The sequence below is a fragment of the Tubulanus polymorphus genome, chromosome 10 (genome assembly GCF_964204645.1).
Source record: "Tubulanus polymorphus chromosome 10, tnTubPoly1.2, whole genome shotgun sequence".
Classification (NCBI taxonomy): Eukaryota; Metazoa; Nemertea; class Palaeonemertea; order Tubulaniformes; family Tubulanidae; genus Tubulanus; species Tubulanus polymorphus.
In genome coordinates, this window is record NC_134034.1 from 11,647,011 (window position 1) to 11,673,568 (window position 26,558).

At 40.6% G+C, this 26,558-nt stretch overlaps 1 protein-coding gene across 5 annotated transcripts; it reads left to right on the plus strand.

The window, feature by feature from the left end:
- Positions 1 to 1,951: 1,951 nt before the first annotated feature.
- On the plus strand, positions 1,952 to 26,101 carry LOC141911926 (uncharacterized). 5 transcript variants are annotated; one of them, XM_074803032.1, is made up of 25 exons: positions 1,952 to 2,089; positions 2,564 to 2,617; positions 3,611 to 3,628; positions 4,680 to 4,730; positions 4,984 to 5,161; positions 5,625 to 5,812; positions 6,667 to 6,870; positions 7,386 to 7,526; positions 7,654 to 7,782; positions 8,356 to 8,590; positions 9,372 to 9,550; positions 9,699 to 9,773; positions 9,996 to 10,154; positions 10,243 to 10,386; positions 10,944 to 16,239; positions 17,128 to 17,258; positions 17,977 to 18,195; positions 19,667 to 19,717; positions 20,741 to 20,865; positions 21,716 to 21,932; positions 23,089 to 23,229; positions 23,414 to 23,461; positions 23,918 to 24,004; positions 24,819 to 24,871; positions 25,077 to 26,101. In XM_074803032.1, exons 1-24 carry the CDS (start codon positions 2,006 to 2,008, stop codon positions 24,822 to 24,824), a joined length of 8,160 nt encoding a protein of 2,719 aa, XP_074659133.1. In that variant the 5' UTR covers positions 1,952 to 2,005; the 3' UTR covers positions 24,825 to 24,871; positions 25,077 to 26,101. The 5 variants fall into 5 exon arrangements, with proteins under 5 accessions (XP_074659133.1, XP_074659131.1, XP_074659134.1 ...); XM_074803030.1 differs by lacking the exon at positions 24,819 to 24,871; XM_074803033.1 differs by lacking the exons at positions 19,667 to 19,717; positions 24,819 to 24,871.
- Positions 26,102 to 26,558: the final 457 nt, after the last annotated feature.

Sequence of the window (26,558 nt, forward strand, 5' to 3'; positions counted from 1 at the left end):
GAGAAAAAACAAAAACAGTTATTTCACGCGATGCGACCATATAAGAGACTTATCGTTATTCTATTTCATAAAATTTTCAGCGCCTCCTGTGTGCGGCCATTCTTCTATTGCGGCCAAGTCTTGTGATAAATACTTTTTGATGTGTGGTGACATTTTCAATATTCTCTTAACAGAATCGACGCAGAAGATGTTTCGTGTAGCGGTCTGTGTTCTTGTAGTGACGCTTTTACTTCAACGAGTAGAATCCAAACCCGTAAACAGTAAGGCCAATATCAGCGCGGATCAGAATCAGGCTGATGCAGAAAAAGCTGTGAAGAAAATACTGAAAATGCCAGTCAATGGCGTGAAAAATGAAAACGAAGAGGTCGAAGATATCGTGAAAGCTGTCAAAGATGGCCGCGTCAGCGACATCGCAGAAGCTGTGAAATCAATCGATGTCGATTACCTGGTAAACGCTGTGAAAGAGAAAGGTGTCGCGGGCGTTGGACAGGCTCTGGAAACTATCAAACGGGACAGTTCGAAATTGAAACAAGAGTACAGCGCAGCGGCTAGAATACTGTATTCGCGGAAACGGAAAGCCGACTCGCAAGCCGATCAGATCGTCAGAGATGTCGATGATATCGTGAATGCCGTTGAACGCGCAGACGTCAAAGATATCGAAGCGTTGAAAAATGCGGACGACATCGAGAAAGTGGTTAAGGATACAAAACAATAAACCGGTGATAATGAAGATTTGGGCCCCGTCTTCAATTTTGGTCATTTGTGATCCTTAAAACACGGTTAATGAAACACAAGTGATGACGGATCGACTAAGGGAAGGCCGTGTTACAGGGGTGTGCGCAGCCCCTAAAAATATCAAGTTGCCTTTCTTGAAATTATATGCAAAATAAAAAGCATTAAACCGATACCTGAAAAGTTGAAATTCATTGTTCTTCGTATTTCCGAAGTGAGTTAATATTTTCCGATGAGTATTTTTCAGGTTAGATAGTATGACCTATTGCGCCGGATGCACCCCCACTAAATCAGACCCTTCCACCCATGATACTTCTATCATCTAAAAAGATGATTGTCGAAATCTTAACTGCCAGTGTTGAATTGGACCCAGTTCTGCCTCAGTTGTGAGTTAGGACTTCGGATTTCTATTATTGGAAAACTTAATTTCGAACCCTGGGTCCAGTTCCACAGTTCTGAGTTAAGATTTGACCCTGGGTTAAAACATTGAAAATGAACTAACTTTAACTCAGAGTTAACTCTAACTCACAACTGTGGAACTGGGTCCTGAGTTTTAAAATCTACCTATGGAGCTGGGTGGATCAACACTCAGAATCAAAGTTTTTACTCGAGATGAGGGTCCAATAGGTGGCTATTTGCAGGCCTGCTGTTATCAAGAATAATTAAACGTTTCCGCCAATTTTGCAAAAGACTCAACAAATAAACTAGGGTTGAAATGGTATTTCCCTAGCAGTTAGTTAATTTGTGCGGTTTTACAATACTGGAGCATTCCGAGCATTCCACGGATTTCACCCATATTTGAAACGATAAGACGCGGCCCGCCCAACAGCTCTCCCGTCACGGCTTGATTTCTCCTAGGAATAATATTGACGTTCCCCAGGAGGGGCTTCCACTGGCAGGCGAGCCACGACGTGGCTAAACTCGGCACTACCTCGACGCAATCCACGGTCCAGAGACAACAGAAATTCGAGCTTGATTGTCGATGCATTTTATAGCCACATTTGGAAAGAAAATCACTTGAATATCATTCTTGAACTTTTGTTTACATAGTTTAGATTTTTCTCACCAGTCAAACAATAGAAAAATAAATCTAGACACAATTTTACACATTTTACCGATTTGAATGATTCGGGATTCGAACCTACTCCATCGCGAACGAGCCGTCGCGAATGTCATCGAATACCGGCGAAATATGACATGTCCGCAATATGAGGAAATAAACATCAAAATTTACCCTTAATAACGTCGGATTTCTAGCGATTTCGACCCCGAAATGTTCAAGAAACTTCGCCAGAAGATAGAACAGGCGGCCGAGCAGATACCAGCTAAAGCTGAATCTGTAGTTCGAGCGGGAAAGGTAAAAAATCCAACTATTTCGACGACATCTGTCAAAAACTCAAACCCGGAAGTAAAATTGGTGTTTTCGTTTTTTTAATGTTTTCGGCGTCATCGTCGATTCCGATCGACCAGGACATTTGTAAAATTGAAAAAGTTAATCGTTTATATAATATGTGTGAGCATTTTGATGGTTTTCTTTTTGTCTTAAGCTTGTAATTTTCCTGGAAGCATTTCCCAAAAAAGGAGGGACTGGTGCCGGTGATGGGGACCGAGGGGAGGCTGGAGATTTTTTAAGTTACATTTTGAATAACTTCTCAAATCGTTTGAATGCTCCTCCCCCAACTTACGTCCTAGGACAGATTTTCAGGACTTGTCCCTTCCCGAAAAACATCATGACGGCCCCTGCCCTTCTTTGCTCTGTAATAGGCCTATGTCTAACCCCCTCCCCTACCCCGTTTATTGAATGTAAAATAGAATTGATATGAATTTTCAGCCATCGGAAGTTGATGCGTTTGCCGGACCTGCCGGTTTATCCAGTAGAAATGAGGTATCTATATAACAACTCTATATCCTCGATTCCTCGTCCTACCTACACTCAGGGAGTGGGTTTCATCTCTTTCTAGATCAGACACGGTTGAAGACAGTTTCAAGAACTCATCTCACAAATCAATATCCCATTATCCATTTTGACCAAAATGCTTCTGGGACCAACCAATTATTGGTGCAGAGTTAGCCTACCCCCATTCCATCAGATTCAAAATTTAGCCAATTTTGACGCGCAGCTTTTCATGCGTTTATTATCGGGCCTAGATTTAAGTTCTCGAAACTGAGAAAGTGTCTTGTGATATTCTTTTAGCTTCATATCGTAGACTCTCTTGGCTTTTAGCTGCGGTCAAACCCGTTGTTAAAGAAACCGGTGAAACTGTCGTAGAAAAAGTTTTGGAAGATTTCTAAACTTCAGTTGTTAGACTTAAATAGAAATAAACTCCTTTTCTATTACCTGAATTGTATTGTTTACCCCTCAGGAGCTTCAATCTTTAAAGCAAATTTGAGTTCAAAACTTGTTCGTTGTTTGCAAACAAATCTAAACCGCTGAAGATAAAGTTTAAAAGTTTGAAAAGAAGAGCTTTTTTCTCGGGTTGAAGTCCAAAAGTCGTCTTAAAGTTGTTTCCGGGGGATGAGCTTATGAGCTATAAAAGTTATTAGCGACTATAGAACTACATGCAAGGTTTTGAATTTTTTTCTGATTAGTTTAAGATTGAGAACCAAAACCTGGGCTTAGACCGGTCTTGAATGTAAGCCTCGCAACTGGACCTAGTCTGAATACAAGACAACGGTGCCCGTTTTTTGGGAACAACAGCTAGATTCATTTTAGACCTTAACTGGATCCTGCTAAAGTTAGTTTAGGCCCTATTCCAGGATATTCTTAATTGCTCTAATTCATGTGTGTCGTGTGTGTATTAACTTTGCTTTTAGAAATGCTAATCGAATCAAAGCGGCGTGTTTGTTTTTAACGCTGTTCATTTTGTTTATAATTTAGGACGGTGGTGTTGATGAGGTAATGCATTCGTGGTTGTGGTAATCCCTCTCCCTCACTCGCCAGCGGTTGCTCCGTCGATTCTACCACTGGCGAGTGTGGTATATATTTTGTGGTGGTAATTTCAACGTTAATCGCTATCATCATCTATCTTACTCTCGAAGTTTAATGGAATTCTTACTGATTATCGATATGATGATATTTGAATCTACCCGGTCTCCAGTTCCGCAGTTGAAGTCAGATCTGATCAACTCAGAAGAAGAGTTCATGTTGGGTGTTTATTGAAATATTATCTGTCTGATCATATTTTTGAATTATATATGCAGTCGTCCGTGAATTTCCATCTATCATTCTCTCTCAATTTTGTCCTAAAACATCCAACTTCGAGCGGGTTCTAGTAAGCCTACTCCGTACCGGTGATTTTAACACTTCAGACACAACTGTCGAATCCGTCGGGTTCTTTAAACCCTGGGCTCAGTTGCACAGTCAAGTCCAAATGTATTCTCAAATCTGAAGATAAGCCGTCAGTTGTTAGATTGGTTATAGGACACCGAAATGACTGTGGTTATATGTTGATAGATTGATTGCGCAACTGACCCCCATAATTTGGTAAATTACTATTAGATTTCTCTGCCTCATATTTTCCTATCTTTTATATACATATTGAAATTATACCTCGACAATAATTCGACGAATCGGTATCATCTGTGAAAGTGCATTTCACGTCAATATTTTACCTATTCTAGCGGAGATAATTATTGCGTTTTAATTTGTTTGTATTATGAAGTGGTAACATGTGCGATCAGTCAGATATATTCGATACTGTTCGTACTGTATTTATACATCAGTCTATGTATGGTGGTTCAGTTTAAAGGTTCGTAGCTGAAAAACCTTTTTCATCCGGAGGAGACCAGTTTCCACATTAGATTGTCCGAGGCAAAGTGAAATTATCGATTAATTTGAAATTTTGCTGTTGGTAATTTCTTGTTTTTGATACTGAAATGATTATTTCGAGGGTAAACCCATTCAAAACGTCTGTGAATAATTTAATATCTTCGTTATTTCATTTCAGCCGAAACCTGTAATACCGAGTGACGATGGCCCCCACCGACATAACCCAGCGGTATGTATGCTCTGACTTTGTTGTTAGATTGGCTATGGAACCAAAATGAGCTTAGCCTGGTCTTAAGTAGCTCGATTAGCTATAGAACTAAGTTGGACTTATACTGGTTTTAAGTACCGGTAGTTCGATTAGCTATATCGACTGATCGTCTTAGACTGGTTTTAAATGAAAGCCATGAGACTGCAACCGATTTTACTCGACCTCAGTGTAGACCGTGCACAGTTTTGAATCAGTTTTTATTTCCTGCTCACAGGGGGCGTACGGAGGTGATCTCATGGCGTTCGACTCCGCACCACCGACTCCGACTAAAGATCCCTCTATTGGTACATCAGTAGACGAACTGCCGGCCACGTTGCAGTTAGACGCGTCGAATTCGTCGCAAATAGTCGAAAATTCACGAAGATCTTCGATCAGTTCTATCACTAGTGAAGGTATGTGTAAGGCATTGAAGTTATTTATAGAAAAGCCCGGGCTGATCTAACGCCTGGAAAACCTGGAAAAATGAGGGAATCAGAAAAATATGGAAAAAACAGGGACAACTCACTGAATTTGGATATACCTTGTGTTTTATCAGTACGAGATTAGATGAATTGATTGAATAGTAACATTTTAAATCTACTAATTTCTCTGATTCATTCAGGGATTCTGTGTAATCGCATGAAATAATCATGGAAAAATCAGTGCCAGTTCCACAGTTGTGAGTTAAGATTTGACTCACTGAAAATCTTTAACTCAGAGTTAACTCTTTAACTCACAACTGTGGAACCGGGCCTAGGGGATTTGTAAATGGACGGAAAGTGTAGGCACCCTGAAGCCCTATTTTCAGATTTTAAAAGAAAGATTGATGCGATACTAAATTGAGTTTTAAAATGTTTTCTCTCCGCGTGTGAACAGGGCCGATGAATTCATCGATGATGTCGACCCCCGGTAGAGCGCCGTCGTACGTCCTACAGTCGGATATCGAGAGCGAAATAGACGAACCTCCGTCGTTTAACCTCGACAATTACAGCAAGGATGAAATATTCGTACAATTCCAGAAAGCGGTGAAACGTCTGCAGCGATACAAAACTAGATTCAACGAGGTAGAACTACATCCGTCTGCTGTTAACCCTTTCAGCGCGTCTACACCGCAGTGCGGTGTACGAATCAGTGATAGATTATGCTAGTACACCGCACTGCGCTGTATTGATGTTATTAGTAGTTATCTCTTGAAAAATGGCAGCACGTGTCAAACATAGTGAAATACTAGTAACTAACGATACACCGCGCCGCGGTGTAGACGCACTATAGTGGTATTCCCGTTAATCAACACACTAGGGTGGAATTTTTCAGAATTTTCAAATTATCTTCAGCACTATAGGGTATTAATTAGTCAGCACTGAAAGAACTAATGTCTGTGGGGTCATTCATTAATTACGTATGCATTGTGGGTGTCAATCTCAATTGCGTACTGTAATGCTTAATGTATATGAAATAATGGCCTATTTTGTGTACAAGGAGGTGAAGGGTTAAAAAATCAATATTTTATGCGTACATAGTCATAAATGAATGATCACTGTTTTCTGATTCTTGAGACTTATGTTAAGCACAATTTTTGCATCGCGTAGCTCACATAGGTTTTGAACTGACCAGGAAGATTGTCCAGTATAAATGAACCACCAATTTGAAGAATTCGCTAAAAAGGCTTTGCTCAACTTGAATCAGAGAAAAAAGAAAAGATTTCTTAAGTTTGAATATCGTTGGTTACGATCATGGCATGATCTTGATGTTATAACGCATGAAAACTTGACCTAAACTCGCTGGCTTGGTATTTTAACAATTGTATTACAAAATTTCTCAAAATGTACTGAAAAAATAGACCAAAGCACTGCTTAGTATTGATAACTTGTTATACATGAAGAAAAATTTGTTGAAATCTTGAAATTTGAATTTTCAGTTGAAAGTCGCATACAAAGACATGGACCATGACCGAGAGAAACTGAAAACGGCATTGGCAATGAGCCAAGATAAACAGTTCCGTCGGATATCGGAGTTGAAAGAGCAGACGCAACTCGATCAACTGGCGAAACAAGACCTCGAGAATAATTACCGTTTGATGTTAGAAGAAAAAGATGAACTCGTACGAGTTCTACAAACTCAGGTGAGTTCATTAGTAACTCAAGTGAGTTTGTTACTAGCACGAGTGAGTTCCCTTAACTCTGTTGTGAGTTCTACAAATTGTGCGACCTATTTTTGTTTGAAGTGGTATCTACTGCAGAGTTCTACAGATCAGGGGAGTTTGTGGCACAAGGAACTTTATGATAAAAAACATCCCCCACTGTCTGAGGATATCTTAATCAGGGAATTTGAATTTTTGGTGTCTTGTTGTTCTTACTGGTGATGAGTGACACAATGAACCTCTTGATAAGAAACAGCTCCCACTGAGGATATCTTATAATTTAATCAGGGAATTTGAATACCTTATATCTCATTGTTCTTGCTGGCGACGAGTGGAACAAGGAACCTCTTGATAAGAAACAGCTCCCATTAGGGTTGTCTTGTAATTTTTTGTCAAGGATCAGGGAAATATCCGGGATTTTGGATTTCCTGAACAGTGAGATCTCCGTACGAGGCAAGATTTTGAAACTGCTAGTAAAAACATGATTCATGTTTTAGGTGAAACTCCTCAAAGAAGGAAAAGAAATCCCTCCAGAATTACTCGGTGATTCGGAACCAGCGTCTGCTGCACAGAGCGGCGACCAAGCAGACGGACACGCTGCCGACGAATCGGCTACAGTTACCGCGTTGAAAGAAAAGGTAAGAAATACAGGACCAGAATAAACACAGACCTGGAAACCTGACTCGCGTCCAGACCTGACACAAACCCAACCTTAGACAGATGTCATCCAAACTCATCTAGTTTCCCCATTCAACTCGTTTTTAGGTGAAACGTCTAGAAGTTTTATTGAACAAATGCAAAGACACGATAAAATCTAACAAAGAAAAACACGCTCAACTGATCAGTGAAAAAGACTACCTTCAAAAACAACTTCTTGAAGCTCTTAATTCACCGGTAAATTATACATATGTGCATCGATGTTATTACCTATGTCACCATCGTATTATCTGGTCTGTGTTCTCATAGTAGAGTGGCTTTGATACCCGGTCTATAAAACTGGGCCCAGGTTGAGAATCTACCCCCAACTTTGATACTCAGTCTTTGGAACCAGGCCAAGGTTGAGGATTTACCCCTAGGGGTAACTTTGATACTCAGTCTTTAGAACTGGGCCCAGGTTTAGTATCTACCCCAAAGGGTAACTTCGATACCGCACTCGGCTTGTGAAACTGGGCTCAGGTTAAGAATTTATCCCAAAGAAACCAGGGTACCTGGTCTATAAAACTGGGTCCAGGTTGAGAATTTACCCCTAGGGTTAACTTGGATACCCAGGCCTGGTTTGTTAACAATATCTGCCTTAAGGGTGATAAGAGTTTACAGGGGCAGCCATTGTTAGCGAGGTGTGCTATGAAATTAGGTGCCTATCGTAGAGTTTAAGGACTTCAGGACAATGAGCTGAATCTCATTGCTAGAGAGTAAAATCATCTTCATGAATTTGTAAATGTGATTGTTTGGTTTGGATTTGTATAGAAGACCGAGGGCGACGAAGACGACGAAAAACTACGCGCGCAAATCTCCGAGGCTCGTAAAATCATCGAAGACCTGGAGACGAGTAAAGTGATGGCGATCGCCGAGACTAAACAAGAGATGCATTTAGCGTTGGAGTCGAAGGACGACGAATTGAAACAGATGCAAGAGACATGTTCGAATTTAAAACAGCAGCTCGCCGAACTGAAAGAGTCGAACGATAAACTTCAACAACTCAGTGAGTTATTGAACATACTCTAAACTACTAAAAGTGTAAAACTCAGTGAGTTATATTAGATACACTCTTAACTACAATGTACTAAAACTGTTAAACTCAGTGAGTTATATTAGATACACTCTTAACTACAATGTACAAAAACTGTTAAACTCAGTGAGTTATATTAGAAACACTATTAGCTACAATGTACTAAAACTGTTAAACTCAGTGAGTTATATTAGATACACTTTTAACTACAATGCACTAAAACTGTTAAACTCAGTGAGTTATATTAGATACACTCTTAACTACAATGTACAAAAACTGTTAAACTCAGTGAGTTATATTAGAAACACTATTAGCTACAATGTACTAAAACTGTTAAACTCAGTGAGTTATATTAGATACACTTTTAACTACAATGCACTAAAACTGTTAAACTCAGTGAGTTATATTAGATACACTTTTAACTACAATGCACTAAAACTGTTAAACTCAGTGAGTTATATTAGATACACTCTTAACTACAATGTACAAAAACTGTTAAACTCAGTGAGTTATATTAGAAACACTATTAGCTACAATGTACTAAAACTGTTAAACTCAGTGAGTTATATTAGATACACTTTTAACTACAATGCACTAAAACTAAAGCTTTGTGAGTTAAACTACAGTGCTAACATTGCAACATTTCAGGGAGTTTTTGAACATTATAAACTTCTAAAAAAGAATTGTCATCTTAGCTAGGATATTCAGACTCATTTTGGTTCAGTTCAACAGTTGAGACTTTCTTGTGTTGTAGGTAAAGAACAGCTGGAAAAATCTCGCGAAATCATAAGAAAATTACAGGAAGAGAAGAAAGCGCTGGCGCAAGAGACCGACGAGAAAATCGCGCTTGCGGAAAAGAGTTTAGAGGAAGAACGGTCGAATCTCGTGCAAGAATTACATCGCGGGAAACAGGCGACTGTTTCATTGTTACAGGTTAGTACGGTTACATGTGCATGTACAGTAACATGTGCATGTATGTTTACATGTGCATGTACATTAACATGTGCATGTACGGTTACATTACCTCGAGAATTTACATCGCGTATCATCGACGTTTCATTCTCTGTATAATTACGCGCAGAAAGAAAATGAAGATAAGTTAGAACAAGCGATTCAAGAACAGGAAAAAATCTGGCAAGAAAAGTTCGCGCTGAAGGTACGTAACAGATGATATTTCGAAAACAAATATTCTATCATGAAGAACAGTCCCTGAAAATACTGGACTTCAGATGATTTTATATTAAATATTTGAGTTTTTGGCGCAGTTTGACGAAGAGTAAAAATTAGTTCTTTTCCGATATTTGAAATTTGATTCAGATTTGAACCGAGAACCGTTTATTATTAAAACGCGTTTAAATGTTGATCGTATTATTTCTAGGAGCGAGAATACGAGCACAAACTGCAGTTGAAACTCACAGAGAAAGAGGACGACATGAAACTCGCCATCGAAGAACGAGATCTACAAAAGATGGCAGCACTGAGTCAACAAGATTCGGCCAAAGACGAACTTCAAACCGAATTACAGTCGATGAAATCTGTAAGCCGGGAATTTTATCGTTGAAATTCATTCTATTTCGTTGAATTATTTCTCAGTGATTTCGACTTCGGTATTTTTATTTGTTTAGAAAACTGTTGAATTGGAAAACGTTATTGAGAAACTGAAGGCTGATCATAAAACGCAGTTAGATTCGTTCCTCGCTCAAATGGAGTCAAATACACTCAGACATAAAGAGACTTTAGCTGAAATTAAAGTGAAATTTGATACAAAGGTAAAATGGCATTCGCTTGATTACTTCTTAGTGGGTCTTACCATTCTTGATATCTCAGGGATTTTGTGTGGGTCTTATCCTCCTTGATATCTGATTGATACTTAGAGGGTCTTACCCTCCTTGATATTTGATTGGTTCTTAGGTCTTACCGTCCTTGATATTTGATTGGTTCTTAAGTGTTACCCTTCTTGATATTTGATTGGTTCTGAGGTCTTACCGTCCTTGTTTTGATTGGTTCTTAGGTCTTACCCTCCTTGATATTTGATTGATTCTTAAGAGGGTCTTACCCTCCTTGATATCTGATTGATACTTGAGAGGGTCTTACCCTCCTTGATATCTGATTGATTCTTAGGGTCTTACCCCTCTTAATAACTGATTAATTCTTCGGGATTTATTCCCCTTGATTACTGATCACTTGTGTGGGACTTTTTGTGGGTCATTTTACACATTGTCTTCAATTCTTAGTTGAAACAAACATTCATCTGATTAGTTATAGCACTTTTAGAGGTAGTTCAGAATTTTGCTAACGAATCTGTTTGATTATGCCTCCGTTTCAGGTGAAAGAAATACGCGAGAAATGTTCGCAAGATTACGAAACGAAAATCGACCAACTGCGCCAGGATTATCAGACGCGCACGGAGGAGCTGGAGCGACGTCACGAGCAGACGTTGAATTCGTCGAACTCCGACTTCGAGGTGTCGCGTAAACAACAGATCGAACGACTCGAAGCGAAACATCACTCGGTGCTCGAGGAAAAACAACTTCAAATCGAACTCTACGCGAACGAGATCGCCGATTTAAAATCGAAAAATGTCGATCTGACGAACTGCGGCGACGAGCTAACCGCTCGAATTGTTGAATTAGAAACGAGTTTGAATTCGGAGCGCGAAACGTCGGAGAAACTGATCAAAGACGTGGAGAATCTACAAATACAGTTCGAGGTCGACCGGTCGAAACTGGTTGACGAGTCGACGAGTTTCGCCGCTCGGTGCGACGAGTTGAACGTGAAAATAACGCTGTTGACCGACGCGAATTTCGGCATGAACGAAAAATGCGACGATTTGGAAAATCGTTTGAAAGAGAAGGACGCAGAAGTCGGTAAAACGGAGCAGCAGGTCGCGGCGCTGGAGCAGCAGGTCGCGGCGCTGGAGCAGCAGCTCGCGGTGCTGGAGGAGAAACTAACCGCGATCACGGAAGAGAAAAACGTCGTCGACGGTTACCTACGCGAGAAAGAGCAGACGATCGGTGAATTGACCGCCGAGAAATCGGATCTGACGATGAACGTCGAAGCGAAACGGAAGGAAATCGACCTCGTCGTCGAGCAATACGAGGAACGAATAAAATTCGCAGCGGAGAATCACGAGCGAGAGATCGCGAGACGAGTCGAGGTCGCCGAGTTACAGCAGCGCAGCTCGGTGACGGAGATATCGAGCGAGTTAGGCGAACGTCTCGAGCGCGCGAATAAAACGATCACCGAGTTGGAGAACGTCGTGCAAGAGTTGAAATTAACCGAGAGCGAACTTCGAAGTCGGTTGGACGTCGAAAAAACGGACTTCGACGCGAAGTTAACGACGATCGCGGAAACGAAAACGATCTGCGAAAATCGCGTCGTCGAATTAGAACGGAAGTTGAGCGAACTGTGCGAGAGACTGGCGGCGGAAAAGACGGACGCGGACTGCAGTCTGGCGGAGGCGCAGGCGGCCGGGCAGGCGTTACGCGACGAGCACGCCGCCGAGAAAGATCGACTGAATAACGAAATTAACGATCTGCGAAATAAACTGGAGGCGAAAATAACCGACGCCGGAACGCTCGAAGGTAAGATAATTCACTTGCAGGAAGTTTGTGATCAATTGCAGAGAGAAAACGAAGACAGTCGAACGCGCGAACGCGAATCAGAAAATAAATACGACGAAATGAAACGAACGTCCGATGAACACGTGGAGAACTTGACGACCGAATTAAACGCGTTGAGAGACGAACGTGGAAATAACGAACTTCTCGAACAGAGGAAATCGGAATTAGAATCCGCAATCGATTCTCTGCGCGACGATCGCGAGAGTTACGTGAAACGTTTGGACGAAGCGTTAGTTTCGATGACGCCGGATGTCATCGGGGAAGAAGCTGGCGATCCGACCGTGAAATTAGAACGGATTCTAGAAGCGTTCGTCGCGTCGAGAACGGAGCGCGATAAACTGACCGCGGATCTCGCGGAACGCGACGCCGAGGCCGTCGAATTAAAACGGCTAAACGACGAATTGAAAACTGATTCGCAAAATCGGATTCGCGAATTCGAAGAGAGTCGCGTGGAATCGAGCGAAATTACGCAAAATCTTGAGGCGAAGTTAAACGAGTCGAACGGTAAAATTTCCGACTACGAAAAACAGTGCGAAACGTATCGGACGACTTGCGAAAATCTCGAGAAGAAATTATCGGAAGAACATTCGCTGCATAACGAGGTGTTGACCGAGCTGAAGGAATCGCATTCGAGAATGTACGCGGACAAACAGGAGGAGTTTACGCGCGAGAAGGGTGAAATCGTTCAGAGTTACCGAGCGGAGGTCGAACAATTGAAACAACAAGTCGCCGCGGAGAAGGAGAACCTGGCGCGGTTCCAGGACTCGGTGAAGACGAAATTCGAAGAGCGCGAACAGAAGTTCAAGGAAAGTTTGTCGAAACTGAGGGAGAAACTGCAGCAGAAGTTGAAACAGAAGGAAGAGGAGTACAAGAAGAAGGCAGACGCGCTGGTCAGCGAAGGGCAGGAGAACGTGACGAGAAACCTGCTCACCTCGCATCAGCACGAGCTAGATAGTGTGCGAAATACACACCAGGCGGAGCTGAAAGAAAAGGAGCTAGAAATCGAGAAGTTGACGAGTGCTCACAAAGAAGAGTTGAACGCGTTGGAGAAAGAGAATGCGGAGAAGATCGAGGAATTCGAGGAGAGATCGCGCAAAATGAACGAAGATTTCGTCGTGAAACAAGCCACGTTTGAGGAAAAGCTGATGAACTCCGAAGCTCAGAGTGATCAATATAAAACGTCTGTGATACAACTAGAAACGGCAGTCGCTGAACGAGATGCTAAGATATTAGGACTGCAGCAGAAAGCGCTGACACAAACTCAGGATCAAAACAATCAAATGGAATCTATGCAAGAGGACTTTCAGACAAAGGTTAAAGAGAAACAGGATGAAATTAAAGACTTGCAGGAGAAGCTGGCCGAAGTTATTGAAAGTCAGGAAAGAGTCGAAGCTGAAAAGGCGACGCTTTTGGAGAAAACTACCGCCCAACACGCAGGGGAGTTGGAATCGGCGGCGGCAGAATTGGAATCGAAAACGAAACAGATCGAACTGTTAACGGAGGAGCTCGATTCGTTGAAGCAACTGCTCGAATTGAAAGAGGAAGAGATCGCTCAAAACGACTTCAATTTCAAGGAGCAAAAAGAAGTGATCGAGAAATTCGAAAGCGTCCTCGTGCAGAAGAATTCGCTCATCGAAAAGTATTGCGACGAGATTCGCGAAAAAGATGGCGTCATACTTCGGAAAGAGGAGGAGTCGAACGAGGAGTCAGTCGGAAAGGATGACAAAATAAAGGGATTGAAAGAAATGGTGGCGGCGTTTGAGACGAAAGTTCAGGAAACGGAATCTGCCTTACGAGAGTCTGAGGAAAAATCTATTGGAAAGGATGATGAAATAAAGGAATTGAAAGAAAAAGTAGAGACAGAGATTCAGGCTAAAGAAGGTGCCATACAAGAGTTTAATGAGAAATCTATTGGAAAGGATGATGAAATAAAGGAATTGAAAGAAAGGATGGCGACGTTTGAGATTGAAATTCAGGAAAAAGATGCCGCCTTGCAAGATTCTGACCAGAAATTTGTCGGAAAAGATGCCGAAATAAATGAACTAAATGAAAAAATTGCCGTATTTAAAACTTTGGAGAGTGAAATGGAGAAGTTAAAATCGGAATTAGGGGAGGCAGAAAAGTTGAATTTAGAAAAGAAGGATTTGATACAAATGCTTGAAAACGATAATTCGGAGACGCGAACAAAATTGAAAGCGGTCGAAGAAGAATTGGAGGAAAAGAAGGAGGTGTGCGACGAGAAGATATCGTTGATTACGAGTTTAGAGGAGAACGATCTGGAATTGCAAACAAAACTGAAAGAATTGACGGATAAATTGGAATCGACCGAGCAGAAATTACAGGAGTGCATCGCGTCGTACGAGCAGACGATCGATCAACATAAACAACAAGCAGACGCGTTGAAACATGTCCTCGCCGGGCAGAAAGACGAACTCGAACTGCTACGCAAACAGACGTCGGATATGGAGAACCAGTCGAAGATGAATCATGCCGATTTGGAGAACGCGTTACAAACGAAAGTTCGCGAGAGCGAGCAGGAGCTGTTGAACGCGGCAGAAAAACATCGCGACGAGTTAACTCGAGTTAAAAACGAAACGAAAGAGAAAATCGGTCAAATGAAACAGAAATATTCGACGAAATTAAAAGAGATTCAGTCGGTGAATAGCGAACACGTCGGTGAGTTGGAAAGTAAGATCGAAGCTCTGCAGAGTGGCGTCGAAGTTTTAGACGCCGAGAAATGCGAAGCGATCGCTGACAACGATAATCTACGCGTTAAAATCGACGAATTGGAAACTCGTTGCGGCGACAAAGACGCGGAAATATCATCGCTGAAAACGCTAGTGGCAGACGCGAATTCGGCGCTGGATTCGACTAAAACCGACAACGAAAAATACGAAAGTGAACTCGGCGAAAAGAATTCGTTATTAGAATCCTATTCTAGTCAAATCGACGAGTTGAAAAAGACTCACGACGAACTGAGCGCTAAAAACGACGAATTGCGGAAAGTTATTTCGGAACTGGAAAGTTCTAGCGTGGACAGCGCGAAACTGGAAGAAACCGCTCGCGAGAAACACGTTCTAGACGAGAGAGTCGTCGAATTGTTAGCGAATAATCGGGAATTGAACGAGAAATTGTCGGAATTACGAAACGAGAAAGAGCGTCTGCAGAACGATTCGGTCGGACGCGACGGGGAAATGCAAACGCTGCTGTCGGAGTTAGAATCGGAAAAACGTCGTTTGGAGGCGAAGCTCGACGCGGAGAAATCCGAACGCGAGACGTCGACCGCGGAGCACGAGAAACTGATCGTCGAAATGAAAGCCGATTATAAAGAAAAAATGCAGAAACTCGTCGACGAGGGTAACAAAAAACTGACGGAGCTGAAGAAAAAAGCCGAGCTGAAATTGACGCAGATTAAACGCACAATGCAAGGAAACCGCGACGACGTCATCACCGAGATGACCGAACAGATCGCGAGACTTCAAGATCAAATATCCACGTTCGAAGAAACGGTCGATCGACTGACCGCTGAGAAGAACGACCTGAACGCGGAATTCGAGTCGACGAAATCGGAGAATTCGAAGTATCGCGACGAAATCTCCGAGAAATTGGCGATTAAAGAGGCCGAGTTGACCGAGGCGACCGCGGCGACCGATTCCAAACTCGGCAAGTTTAAAAAACTGATTCAGAGTTTGAAAGCGGAACAAGAAGAGCAGACGCGGATGGTCGCCAGGTTGGAGAAGGAACTCGCGGAATCGGAAACGCAACGCAAGACGCTCGGCGAACAATTCGAGTTGGCGAAACACGATTTCGACGTCGACATGCGAACGTTGAAACTCGAACACGAGAACGAAGTCGACGCGATGCGACGCAATTACGAGGATCGCATCGAAGACTCGGAAACGATGACGAACTCGCGATTGAAACAACTCGTTAAAGAGTTCAATCTGAAAATGGCCGAGAAAGAGAAAGAGTTTCAATCGGTTTTCGGTCAGGCTTACGGTGAGTGCGTGCGTAGCGATCCCGGGGCAGGTTCCATAGTCATGGCTTAGACTTAGACCAGTGTCTAAGACCAATTTCTATAGATAATCTAACAATTTAAGATTTAAAACCACTTTTAATCTCAACTATGGAACCAGCCTCTAGTAGTACTATCAATAACCCTCTAGTCATAGAGGTCTTGCAGCTCTGTGCCATATTGGTTGGCAAAAACAACTGATTTACTACATGACAGACCCTTAAACTCTGTAAACCCCCTGATTGTGTTCTGTTTTTATGTTCATCAAACTATGAAGTCACATGCAAGACCTCTATCGACCTTTCTAGAAAATATGGCTGACTCCACGAATCCTCCAATGACATCATCAACTTGCCTTTTACTGATACAAGAAGGGATTATATTATGATGTGGGGCATCCTATTTTCTGGAAGGGTCTCTTAACAAATATTTCATGTATTCTGTTAACCACTCCTCTGATAGACCACAACAGTAGCTTTTACTTAGATCTACAGTGAACCCTTATTGTTGCAGTCAAGGCTTAGAGTTTCTAGATTGAACCTATTCTGGTTTAAGAATATCAATTCTAGATAACAAACTCTCTACCGGTCGCTTCTATCAGGTTTACTGATTACAAACTCTCTACCGGCCGCTTCTATCAGATTTACAGATTATACTATTCTGGATTAGTTAGAGATCGTATTCTGGTCGAACATAGTGCGCCAGAAGTCAATTTCAAAGACAATTTAGAAGAGAATTCTGGAATCGGTAAAGACCGATTAAAACCTGCCTAATGGCGCTTGTGGTCATGACAGCACTGCTGGGCCACGGATTCATTGAGGTCGTCGATGAATGTTGTCCTCGTTCTGAATATAATTTGTGTTTGTAAACAGAAAAGAGTCAAGCTGCGGAGAATAAAATCGGCGCCGAACATCAGGAACAGATGGAAGAACTACTGAAAGACTTACACGAGAAGGATCAACACATGGACAAGTGTATCGAGGAGTATGAACAAAAAATTAAAGTAAGTGAACATGAAAATGTAAATGTTACCAGCGTGACCTCATTCTTCAAAGATTCAGTAAAATATAACTGTAACAAAATCCATCCTTGACGATAAGATATTACCATTGATATATGTAAAGTATTAATAAGCGCAGTATTTACTTAGTATTGATAATTGTTTACTTCTGCTGTGGGCTTGTAAAAACCCTTCCGTACATAGCTAATTTCATATATTATACCTGATGAAAATTATGGAACAAGCTTCCTGTCAGTCGGGCGCAATCACTTCCATCAATGATTTTAAGAAGCAGATAAAATGCTTTCTTTTTAAGCAGGCATTTCATAACATGTTAAGTGTTCTGAGCGTGCTGGCTGTATTTAGCACTATGTAAATCACATTATTATCGCAAATTATTATAAGCCCATCCCAAAATAATTGTCTGTTTGCCGTAACACCGACTCAAGAGTCGGTAGGTATGTAGAAATATTTTTTTGCAAACTTTTAGGGCAAAAAACAAATTTATCACCTCTTATATGGAAATGATATCAAAAATAAAATTTATTTCAATGAATCCCAAAAAAAGTTTTCACTCGGTGCCTTTGAAGTCGGGTCGGTCGGGTTACAGCAAACAGACCATTATTTTGGGATGGCCCTTATTATGGCTGAAGTGATTCAAGATTGTAAAAATCTCAAAATAGTCGAAATGATATGATGATGTTCTGATGATATTCTAAAGGATTTGGAGGCCGAACGAGATGGAACCGTCGATGAACTGCATCAAGAGATCGACCGTTTGGATAAACTGTTGATTCTACGCGACGAGGAACATCGCATGGAGGTCGCCGGCATCGAGAGTCGAATCGACGAGACCGTCGACGCTCGTATGAAACAGAAGCAGACGGCGCACGCCGAGGAACTCGACGGATTGATGAAAGAATGGAACATCGAACGCAAGGTAAAAACGAGAGAAAGAAAGAGAGACCGTGAACAAGCGTTTGAACGTTAAAGGGTTAAAGGTCGATTATCATAACGTCTGTCAATGTCAACGCACCAGCTTACTCATCCTCCCTCGCGTACGGATTCCAACAATCACGATCTAGCTATGAATGGAAAAACCCAAGCTGAAATGAGGCTACAAGGAAATGATGCTTTGTTTCTCTTAATTAGCCAGGGGCCAGTTGCACAGTCGTGAGTTAAGTTCAAAAGTGGTCTTAAATCTTAAGACCGGATCTAAGTTGTTAGATTGGCTATAGAACTAAGTTGGTCTTAGACTGGTCTTAAGTCAAAGCCGTGACTGCGCAACCGGCCCCTGGTCATTTTGAATTTAAAAATCATCAGAATTCTAGGAATAGTAATGTACAGGGTTGATAGGCGGCCGGCCGGGTCAAGTTTTAAGTTCAGCAGAAATGAAAAACAAGGTATCAATTCTTTTGAGCCTAAAACATGATTTCTGATCGGCTATTGATGGCTGCGACTAAGCTGCAATCAGGCCGTTATCCCAGCCGAGGGAGGATGCGGCTTACTACTCCTTCCCCTGACTCACCATTTCTTCATCGTCCCTGTTCTTTTTGATGATTCTCATTAACACAATTTCTTGATAATTGAGAGTCACGTTTAGATGATGCACCTATAAAAATTTGTTCTCGAAATTCTCTCCAAAAAATGAATTTTGGAAGAGTTTTTTTTTTTCTTAAATTATTATTTCATTGAAACATGATAAACTCACGACGAGATGATGAGAATTAACCCTGCCGAGGTGATTACACTGTATTTAGCCGTACACCGTAAACGATTGGTACATTGTGATCTTCTATATTGTTTTTATGCTTTTATCGGATTGTCAATGCATTGTAGAATATTTTGCCACCGGTCTCTTTGCTCAAAGGTTGTCGAATATTTTTCCAGTTTTCGCCGACATGAAATTTGATTCTTAAGAGTGAGAATAATTCATAATGAATGGACTTTAAGCGAGTGAAATCTTAAAACTGTAGAACTGGGTCCAGCAATGTGAAATTGTGAAGAAAAAAAACTATTTTCACTTACTGGTAATTCACAATGCGTGAATTTTGGTCTCCAGAACCCAGATCCACAGTTTTGAGTTGAAATTTCACTCTACAGTTTGTGAACTAATCAAAGAAAATTAAGTAATTTGATTACGGAGTACAGACAGATCCCGCACGGATTCGAATGCCATCGCGTTCGAATCCGTGCCGAGGGAAGACGCCAGATCCGAGGCCACCGCGCGAAGATCCAACTGATATAAAAAACAACCTTTCAGTAATTGAACTGTTTATTATTTCTCTCACTCACGTCTCGTCTCGTTGCAATGTTTATTTTTTCTGATCTGTTTTGTATTGTTGATATATTATTATTATTATTATTATTATTATTATTTATTGTATGGTTATTATGTTATTTATTTGTAGCCGATTGATAATTCGACCGACTGCTCCCCCGCTGCAGTAGCTTACGTACAGGTATTAATATCATCGATGTTTCATCTCTCTCTAGTCTCTCTCTTACCCTCGTTTTTATTCACATTCCGTCCGGTTTGGTTGTGGTTCTTCTGAATTTTTCTATAATCGTTACCCCCGGTGATCAATTTGGAGACCGGGATTTCGTCTATATTTTTTTCCGTCGTTCGATCTTTCGTTTACCGGATCAAAAACCAGCGGCGTAAGGTATCAGGAAATTCAACGGTTTTGGGTTGAAATATTGACACCAGGGGGCAGTTTTTGAAAAGTTTAAGGCTAATGATGATTGAAAAAAAAAACTTCAGTGTGTTGAATTACGGGAATACCACTTTAGTGTGTCTACACCGCGGTGCGGTGTACCGTTAGTTACTAATATTACACTATGCTTGACAGGTGCTGCCATCATTTATTAGGGATAAAAACTAATAGCATCAATACAACACAATGCGGTGTACTAGCAAAATCCTTCACCGCTTAATACACCGCACTGAAAGGGTTAAGAGAGTGTTGTCATGTACATAGAGAAGTGATGAAATTTTTTGAGTGAATGCTCTTCAACGGCCCCCAAACCAGACCTTAACCCGACACACTTTTACGATACTTTCACCATCAAGAACATGAAAACATTTTAATGAATGTTACTCGTAATGAATATTTGTGACGATGGCGTATCTTATTCCATGCAGCTCCGCACAGCCTTGACCTGTATTCGTCACATCAGACATTCAATGGATCATTTCATTCCTGTAGTTCATGATTCTATGTTGATCTTGCAACGAGGCACGGATAATTAATACTGGTACTGTCAATCAATGCATGCTAGCCCCACCCCACAACCCTCTCTCTCTATCCATCCTCTACGGTCATTTCCCGGTTAATCGACTGTCCTCTCTAAATGTTATTCGAATCAAAATTTCTTTCTTCGAGAAATTAAGGACATTTTTGAATTCATCTAAAAATGTTAAGCAGATGAGGGTTTTTCGACGTATCGATTCAATAGAATATTGTGTGATGCGTGTTTTACAGGAACTCGTACGTCAGAATCAGTTGGCGTTAACGGCGTTCAGTAGCAGTTCAACGGGCAGTGAATTACTGAGGCAACAGATTATACACCTTACTAAACAGCTAGACGAATGGAAATCAAAATACAAGTAAGCAATATACATTATCAGTGTTTTCCGACCACGCCTTTCATTCATTTTACATCCATCAATGTCAATATTCTATCAATGCTGATAACTGCTTTGAAATATATTGAGCTAATGTGAATAAAAGAAGATTACCCCAAAAATGTTCTGTATTTTTTGGGGGAATTGAAAGCCTCGCTATTTCAGCAGCTGCGATGTTGTACACTTAACAATGCATGCAGCCCTTTAAGAAATTTGTAAAACAAAACTATTTCATCAGTCCATTCGTGTTAGCTTAATAACCAAATACAAGTAAGCAATATACATTATTAGTGTGGACAGGTTTAAGAGGGGCGGCTCCATCCATTTCTTTTTTACATCCACCCTTCTGAAAATCAGCCACCCCTTATAAGATATTTGCTACCGCCACCGGAGTGGATGTCAATATTCTACGAATTCTGATAACTGCTTTGAAATATATTGAGCGAAAAATGTGAAAAATACGAGATTACTCCGAAATTAAGCTTCGATTTTCTGTATTTTTTGGGGAATTGAAAGCCTCGCGACTTCATCTGTAAACTGCGATACAATCTTTCATCATAAGTTCGTCGGTCTGTGACGTTTAGCTTTAAAAAAGTAATGGCTGACCGGACGAAGCTCGGCGGAAATGAGAAACAAGATTTCTATTTTTTTAGAGCCTTACGCGAAGTTTTCAAAGTCTTATCGTCTATAATTTATTATTTACTATATTAAATTTTTTGTTGAAAATCGATGACTCTGCCCGTAAATATAATGTATATGTATTATAGCGATGATTATAAGTAAAATAAAATCTAAATCTAAAATCTAATGATGTAATTGATTTTGAATTCAGATTGGATATCGCTGAACTGTCGGGCAATAAAGAGATGGTACTGAACAAACTGGACGCGCCGTTGCTACAGTTACGACCGACGGTGAACGATGACGGCGAAGAATTAAACGAAACTCAACAATTAGAATTGTACAACATGAATCTACAGGCTCACATTTCGCAGCAGAACGCCGAAATAGCTCAATTGAAGATTAAAGATCGAGACTTCGTTCAAAGGGTAACGATCCCCATCGATATCTAGATGAGGAGAGAATCGCACAATGATAATGAAAAGTCCGAAAATGAAACTTCGAGATAGTAGTTTATTTCAACGTTTCGACTATATTTTAATAGTCATCGTCAAGAATAAATCATTATTCCTGAAGATGACTATTAGAATATAGTCGAAACGTTGAATAAACTACACTAGTTTAAGGAATACAGTATTCCTGAAGATGACTATTAGGATATAGTCGAAACGTTGAATAAACTACACTAGTTCAAGGAATACAGTATTCCTGAAGATGACTATTAGGATATAGTCGAAACGTTGAATAAACTACACTAGCTCAAGGAATACAGTATTCCTGAAGATGACTATTAGGATATTGTCGAAACGTTGAATAAACTACACTAGCTCAAGGAATACAGTATTCCTGAAGATGACTATTAGGATATAGTCGAAACGTTGAATAAACTACACTAGTTCAAGGAATACAGTATTCCTGAAGATGACTATTAGGATATAGTCGAAACGTTGAATAAACTACACTAGCTCAAGGAATACAGTATTCCTGAAGATGACTATTAGGATATAGTCGAAACGTTGAAATAAACTACTATCTCGAAGTTTCATTTTCGGACTTTTCATCATCATTGTGCGATTCTCTCCTCATCGCGTCAACACGGATATAGTGTTCTACCAATCGTGATCGATATCTAGACCCTACGACCCCTTTCAGGATGGCCACTGACCTGGAACACTCAGGGAATCGGAAAAATCGAGAAAAAAATCTGGGGGAAAATTTTACCAAAAAAACTGAAGAACTAAGGGAATTTGGATAATGCTATTTCACTCAGGGAATTTGGGTAATCGCATGGAAAAATTAGGCAAAACATGGGAGATTTGACAAATTTTTACCAAAAACCTGGAAAACTCAGGAAATTTAGATAATGCTATCGACCACGTGTTTGTTAATCAGTGCGTGATTCAATTAAAGATGAATGAATCGTAACGTTTTGAGCCTAGAAATTTCGTCGAATCTCTGGAGGGGAATTTTGTGATTCACATGGTTAAATCAGTAATAATTCAAGGGATTTGTAAATGGGCTGAAAGTGGTCACCCTGGCTTCGAATTGATATACATGTATGGTTATAATCGACTCCGTTTTCAGATGGAAATGATGCAAGCTCGGTTGAATTGTTACGAAAGAGGTGAAACGCCGCCACCTAGCCCGTGTAACATGAACCATTCTGGTATAAACAACTCATCGTCAGTCGGTGGCGGTCTGTTGTGTGAAGCCACTGAATATGAGGTATGTTTCGCCTAAAACTGACCCAAATTAAGTGCTGGAGATAATTTGAAAATTTTGAAATATCCCACCCCAGTATGTTCAATAACGGATATACCGGGTACTGCTATAGTGCGTCTGCACCGCAGTATTATTTCATCAGTTCATATTCATCGCTTAAAAGGATTTGTTTTTGTCGTTATTTCAGTATTTAAAGAACATTCTTTATCAGTACATGCTCGGCAAAGAAACAAAAGTAAGTTGTGTATCTCAACTGGCCCCTTGTATCCTAGACCCAGTTCCGCAGTTGCAACATCAGAATTGAACTCATTCTGAACTGTTAACCCTTTCAGTGCTGGCTAATTAATACCCTATAGTGCTGAAGATAATTTGAAAATTCTGAAAAATTCCACCCTAGTGTTGAATAACGGGAATACCACTATAGTGCGTCTACACCACAGTGCGGTGTATCGTTAGTTACTAATATTTCACTATGTTTGACAGGTGCTGCCATCTTTCAAGAGAGATAATTAGTAATTACTAATTAAATCAATACACCGCAGTGCGGTGTACTAGCAAAATCCATCACTGATTCATACACCGCACTGCGGTGTAGACGCACTGAAAGGGTTTTAAAGAGTCGGATTTAATCAATAGTTCATAGCTGAGTTTGTGTTTTCGTATTAAGTGACTGATTTGATTTGTATTACAGGTTTTAGCGCGAGTTCTATGCACAATAATGCGATTTTCTAAAGACCAAGCGCAACACGTTATAGAACGCGAAGAAGCCAAACTTGTCGTAAGTAAAATCTACGAACACCATTTATTTGTTTCACGAATGCCGTGCTTTTACTTGAAAAACTAACCTTTATCTATCTGGATTCGCATAAAAATGAATCTATGATTGTAAGATCAAGAGATGTAGTTTTAAGGGGGGGGGGTCAACATCAGACCATCTGGAAATTTCATTGTTCAATCAATGAAAAGTTTTTGCATGTTTGCCAGGGCGAACTTCAGTTTCTCGATTCTTGACTGTGGAACTAGAAAACAAACGCACAACTACAGTAGACTCTGTTTACGCTGGAGCAGATTGCCTCTGATTAACCCATGCCGCGAACTCAATGAGTCGATTGCCTCTGGATTATCACTTGCCCTGCCTGAAAATAGACAAACAATTTTCTTACTCCGTGAGAACGATCCATCCGTCTGCCTCAGAGGAATTTACATACCTCAGAATATATAGGGGTCATTCATTTATTACGTACGCATTAGGGGAGGGGGAGGGGTAAGTGCAATTGCGTACTGTAATATTTAATGTATATGAAAAAATGGCTGATTTTGCGTACAGAGGGGGAGGGGGGTAGAAGAATTCTAATTCTATGCGTACGTAATAAATGAATGATCCCATATTGGTCCCGTGAGATCTGGGGCAAGCACCGTCTACTGTATGATAGTTCGAAGTATTTTACTTTAGTGTCGGCTATCCTCATTCAGGCTTTAATTCGCGCTAACTGACGTTCGCTCGTAGAAAACAGACAAATTTATGCGCCCCCTGTTGCCTGTTTCGTGTACTAATTACCTTTCTCTAATGCTTATTCTCCTGACTCTTTCAGCACTGACAAACGCATGCTAGATAATAACATACCCCGGATTATTTAAGATACCGGTTAGTGGGATTAGTCACTTTTAATTGATAACAATTCCAACGACGAATTCATATTGATTCGTATTTTATGATTCTTTCCGCTTTTGAGACATGCTTGCGCAAGAAATACATTTTCCGTAAAACTCGAAATTTGTAACATGAAAAATTTTTGTTTCGTCGTTTGTGTTGAGTTTATTTTAATAACTTGTTTTGTTTATATTTTCAGAGTTGGTTGCGCCCGGTGAGAACGTGAAAACTTTTCAGGTGGATTTTAAAAACGCATTTAAATCATTCATATCGAGGTTTGACAGTCTCTAGTAGCAGACGATCGGTGTGCGCCCTCTAGTGGATCAGTCTCACAGTCTCTGGTAGCAGATGATCAGTGTGCGCCCTCTAGTGGATCAGTCTCACAGTCTCTGGTAGCAGATGATCAGTGTGCGCCCTTTAGTGGATCAATCTCACAGTCTCTGGTAGCAGATGATCAGTGTGCGCCCTCTAGTAGAGGTTTCAGGGTCTCTTGAAGCAGACGATCAGTGTTCAATATTCGAAAAATTTTCTTATGAAGGACCCCTGACCCTTAAGAGGTGTTCTATTCACCTTCGGCCCGCGGATCTGGCCCAAAACTCTATCAGGTGTCCTGATATCAGCACCTTTTCAGTGTAAACCTGTGTGTGATCGTCAATGGAATATTATCTAATTTTATTTGTTAATAAATCGTCGAATTTGGGTGAAAGGAATTTATATGAATTTATCTCCGAACAATACCAGTGGTATATGTGTTGTGTGTGAAAACCACCACTAGTTAGAAGAAAAAAAAATAATTTATTTGTGGAATCTATTGGACCGGGTTTCGATAGTCCGTTGCAAGTTTTACATATTCAAACTGAAACCCAGTCTCACGTGAAATCCACAATTGCGGAACTGGTTCCACCAGCCTTCAATTTATGTTTATGAATTTCAAAAATTCAAGCCACTCAAAAGCCAGTTTATGAAGAGTATGTTGTTTTATCAGTCAGTCAAGGGGGGTCTGTTCGCTTGTGGGAACTCTATTCTATTTGTTAATGATAAAATCTTGTTTATTCTCTATATTGAATGTATTATATAAATGATGATGCTGATGTATTTATTTATTTTGTTGGATCAAAGTTTTAAGTATTATTATTATATATATAGTATGTATATGATGAAATATAGGTGTAATATATTATAATAGTATTGTGTGATTCGACTGAAAATATGGGGAAAAATAATAAAACTGACCATATTGGTCAAAATATAAAATGAAAGAAAACGTTCAATCTTTTATCAAATCTGAACCAGGAGATCCAGTATCACTGTGACACATGCTGCAGTTGTAGATTACCGGGTTCAAACCCGGAACACCCACATGCATCCTCTATCAGTGATCTCTGGGTTCAAACCCAGGACACCCCTATACATCCTATATTCCAGCATCAGGACCACTCTGAATCAGTATCAACGATTACTGGGTTCGAACCCAAGACAACCCTGTACATCCTTTATTCAGTATCAGGGCCACTCTGAATCTGGGACATCCTCTATTCAGCATCAGGATCACTCTGAATCTAGGAAATCCTCTATTCAGCATCAGGATCACTCTGAATCTATGACATCCTCTATTCAGCATCAGAATCACTCAGAATGGGCGTAATTACTTTTTTCCAAACCAGGACACCACACAGAGTTC